The 4,349-nt window shown below is 51.1% G+C and overlaps 1 protein-coding gene across 1 annotated transcript; it reads right to left on the reverse strand.

Moving 5' to 3' along the window:
- Positions 1-8: 8 nt before the first annotated feature.
- On the reverse strand, positions 9-4,349 carry LOC102290314 (dapper homolog 1-like). Its single transcript, XM_042217367.1, has 2 exons — positions 3,655-4,349; positions 9-3,266 (listed from the first exon to the last, which is right to left on the reverse strand). Exons 1-2 carry the CDS (start codon positions 3,889-3,891, stop codon positions 3,165-3,167), a joined length of 339 nt encoding a protein of 112 aa, XP_042073301.1. The 5' UTR covers positions 3,892-4,349; the 3' UTR covers positions 9-3,164.

The raw sequence follows: 4,349 nt of genomic DNA on the forward strand, positions 1-4,349 counted from the left end.
ATTTTTCTCTTTATTCTCAGGTTTTTATTTTCAGGCTCGAACTTTTTTCTTGTTTTGTTTTAACCGTCAAAAAAAGACCCTCCGTCTGAGGGTTTCCTCTTCATCGCCGTGGGGTCCGCTGTTTCCTGTTTCGTCTCTGCTCCGAACAGCAGAAGAAGAACAGGAGCACTCATCCCAGAGAGAACACACCTGAGATCAGCTGAAAGATCAAACTTCAGGAGCACGCAAGGGAGGCGGAGCTGATGTGAAGACCTCAGACTCAGAGCAGTAACGCTGCCCCTGATTGGTCCTGCTTATAAAAATAAAAGCTTTGAGCACAAACAGAAGAAAACCGGAGACTCTTATCAGTGTGAGACCAGACACTGAAGGTCAGAGGTCACAGAGACACCAAAGATCCTGGATGGTCATGGGACAGACCACCGGGCCTCAGACCGTAAGATTATTGATTACTGATTATTGATGGAAGAACAGGAAGCAGCTCAGACTTCAGACAAATCAGCGTCGACTACACAGGAAGTACCAGCTGACTCTAACATCCAAAATTCACCTCAAACATTTTTCACATCGAAACGTCCTGAAAGGCTTTAAGGACAAACAGGAAGTCATGTGACAAAACATGTCACTATAAACAGAGACCGAAGGTAACAAACTGACACACACACACACACAGGCTGAAGCAGCCCCTCCCCCGCTACAATGGAAAACATGCAGGCTATGCGGCGCTGCTGCGGGTCATGTGCTGCATTCGTGCAACTGAACTGCAACACACACACAGCTGCTGCCACCAATACATCATCAATAGTCGATCAATAATAAAGGATCATGTGTGTGTGTGTGTGTTACTCTGTGTGTGTGTGTGTGTTACTCTGTTGTGTGTGTGTGTGTAACCCATCCAGCTGTTTTCTCTATCAGCTGCCTGCTGGCCTCAGTCTCCACGTGGTGATATTTTAAACCAATCGCGACGAAGCGGCTTCGGTCAGATCGATGCTGAGGCTAAACACGACCTCACACACACACGCAGCCGTCCTGCAGCACTGAGCATGCTCCAACTATAAAACACACGTAGAGGACTTAAAGGTTTAAATTCACTATCTACCTGACACCATTCAAAAAACACAGATTTTAGCTCAGGGTGGCTTCAGTGGCCCAGTTAATGCCCGAAAAGACACAAAAACACAAACTAATCGGGACAGCCCACCTGTTCGCCCAGGTAACACTGTTTCTACTCATAGCTTGCTGTATGTCTGCTCGTTCAGCTTTACGAATTCACCCTAAGAAACGTTTAAAGGACCTCTGTGAGCCTTCAAAATAAAAGCCTGCCTCTTCACCATCATGCTGTTCCAATAAAGAGCGAAGAGCTGACCTCATGACTGCGTCGGTCCTCAGCGCTTTAATGTGCAGCAGCACGAGCTCCGTTTCAAGCCTGGAAGCTCCTCCCTGCTGCGTTCAAACGCTCTGCAGCCCACCACAGAGCAGCCAATCAGGCGCCAGCGTCGGTCTGATTGTAAAAACAGAGCTGATGTCACAAATCAATCAGCTGTTCCAAAAAGAACAAAAACACCATGTTTAACGACACTGATGTCCCTATAAAGTTACAGGTTACTGTAATCAGATTACTCTGTTTCGACACCTGTGCAGCGATCGGCTGGTTTCAGTGAAGAAGCTCGAGCGGCACTGCGGCCGACGGTCTGCACCAGCCGACAGCGAGCGGCATGAGCCATGGGCCAATCAGAAACCTCCAAACAGCAACATGGCGCCCAGCCTGACGTCACAGCAGTACATACTACAGTACAGTACACACAGTGCTACTGCACACAGTACACACAATACTACTGCACACAGGACAGTACACAGTAGGTCAGAGGTCAGAGGTCAGAGCAGCCACTCGGTTCAGAGTTTGTGGACATTACGGGTCGGACCAGAATAGCGGTGAGACACAGAGCGTTCTGAGCGCACTCAGTCCGTTCTGAGCGCACTCAGTCCGTTCTGAGTCTGATTTTAGAGAATGAGTCAGCCGCCTGGTTTGTGTCTCAGCTGAAAGTCGAGCTGCAGAGTTTCCAGCCGCTCGCAGGAATCTCCATTTGTTCGTAAGGGGAGGGGCAGGGCTGAATGTGGTGGGAGGTGGGGGGTCACTAATGCGATCCAGACTGCGAGGAAGAGCTTCAGCTGCAGGACAGACAGCAAACAAATGCTCGACCAGCTCAGACATGTGAGCCGGGAGCAGATCTGAGGTCAGATCCTGGACAAGAACACAGCGCCCGCATGTCCAGGCTTCCCAATGTGCACCTGAATGCGCCTTGACCGAGCAGATGAAGACGAGGAGACTCTTCCTCCCCTCTGTGCACCTCCATCCTGTTTGACTTCACGCCCACACTTCAAAGCTCTTACTGACACGCCGGCGTGTGAGGAGCGGCACCTGAATGCAGCACGGGGACAACAGCTGACGGTCAACTGACAGGAAGTGCTCTCAGTGGAGATCCAAGTGAAGGCCGGGCCCGTTCCAGTGTTTCCACATCTTCAGCTTCAGCCTGACATCAACCTCGGTGTGACATCACTTCTTGTTTTTCTTCTTCCCAACTTGAAGCTTCCTTGGTCTCTGACCTTTGACCTTTTTGGTTTCAGCTTCACGTCAGCCTGAAGCTGTGTTCGTGCGCCTGTGTTTGGGTCAGTGAAGCTCTGGATTGTGGGAATGAGGCACATGATTGGTTGCAGCCGTCCACGTGATGCCGAAGTTTGAGCGACAAAACAGCCGATTTAGATGTGCCTCACACCTTAACTTCCAGCTCCGCCCTCAGTGAACACCTTCCTGATATGTTTCTGAACTCAGTCGCTCATTTCAGGTGACGCCGACTCAAACAGGAAGTCCAGGTTTGTGCAGGTACGCAGATGTTCTCAAGTCCGACAACAGAGCAGGAGACATTCAGCCACAGAGGTGTGACTGTCCCACAGCTGATGTAGGAGGCGTGGCCTGACAACAGGTGATTTTCCAATCTGATGGATCATCAGCTTTGAGGCCTCATAGAAAATCTTCGGGAAAAATCAGAAGCCTGTTCCTCTTCCTCTGATAAATTATCGCCATGGGAACCACTGCTCTAGCATACCTGCCACAGGTGAGCTGATCTCAGGTCAGCCTGAGGAGTTCCTCAGGGCTCTGTGCTCAGTCCTCATCTCATCTCTGTCTGCTGCACACCCACAGTGAGGTTCCGCCTCCTCGTCTCTGCTGTTACCGATCGATCGATCAATTCTGTGTTTTCGCTGATTTTAACCTAAAATTTAAATTTAATAACTCGATTTTCTGAAACCCGTCCAGCAGGTTCAAATTCACCAGAAAGAAATAATTGATTTTGAATATTTCTTTATGATAACATAATGATGCATAATGATAAAATAAGTTTGTTTTACTCATTTTAATATAAACGTATACTTTTAATTATTAATGAACGACATTATTTTCTTTCACAAACACATTTTTAGTGTTTTTCATGTAAAATATGGAGAAGTGTAAATATTAAATGGTTTTTGCTCACATGTCATGGGAGATGATCAGCTGACTACCTGCAGCTCTGCACGTGACCGTCAGGCTGACCACTCCCTGCACCCTGACCCAGGCTCACAGAGGTCAGAGGTCATAGACAGACACAGGTGAGGACCTACCAGCTGTTTCCGGAGCAGCAGGATGTTCCCCTCCAGCAGTTTCTCCTCCGAGCTCAGCTGAGCCTCTCGCCGCTGCCGCTCCTCCTCCTCTCGCGGCTCCCGGAGCTCCAGCGCGGCCCGGACCAGCACCTCTTGCCGCCGCCGCAGGAGCTCCAGCTCCCCGAGCCCGGACACGGAGGCCTCCAACCGCTCTCGGACCGCCGCTTTGTCCCGCCTGGAGGTCCCGGACGGCAGCATCTCCCAACAGAGCTCAGGGCGGGAGCATCCCGCGGAGACACACCTGCCGAGCCCACCTGGACCTCACCTGAAAGCCCCGGAGCGCGAACCGGGCCCTCAGGTCTCCGCCGGTGCCGTCCGCAATACGCTGCGGGGTGTCCTCGGGCGGTCCGCAGGGAGCTCCGAGCCTCCCCGGAGCCGCCGCACGCACAGAACCCGAGAGAAGGCGCAGAGATGCGGGCAGAGCTGGGAGCTGCTGGCGCCACCGAAGCTCCGAACACACTGAACCTCCGCTGCACGCTCTACCACTAAACCCCGCCCCCTGTGTACAGACAAGCCCAGCAGACAAACGCGCGCTTCCTTTCCTCTCCTTCAAAATAAAAATACCTCAGTTTCACTTTTTATACTGCAGAAGAGCTCATTCCATACCCCTAAAGGATACGCACGCTGTGAACCAAGAACACGATTCAAGCTTTCAT

The sequence above is a fragment of the Haplochromis burtoni genome, unplaced genomic scaffold (assembly GCF_018398535.1).
Source record: "Haplochromis burtoni strain Fernald_Lab_line unplaced genomic scaffold, NCSU_Asbu1 Contig_1874, whole genome shotgun sequence".
NCBI lineage: Eukaryota > Metazoa > Chordata > Actinopteri > Cichliformes > Cichlidae > Haplochromis > Haplochromis burtoni.

Coding starts and splice junctions, on each gene's coding strand:
- LOC102290314 (XM_042217367.1), bottom strand. CDS start 3,891: ATGCTGCCGTCCGGGACCTCCAGGCGGGACAAAGCGGCGGTCCGAGAG. Junction 3,267..3,654: donor TGCTGCTCCGGAAACAGCTG/GTAGGTCCTCAC, acceptor TTTAAATTTTAG/GTTAAAATCAGCGAAAACAC.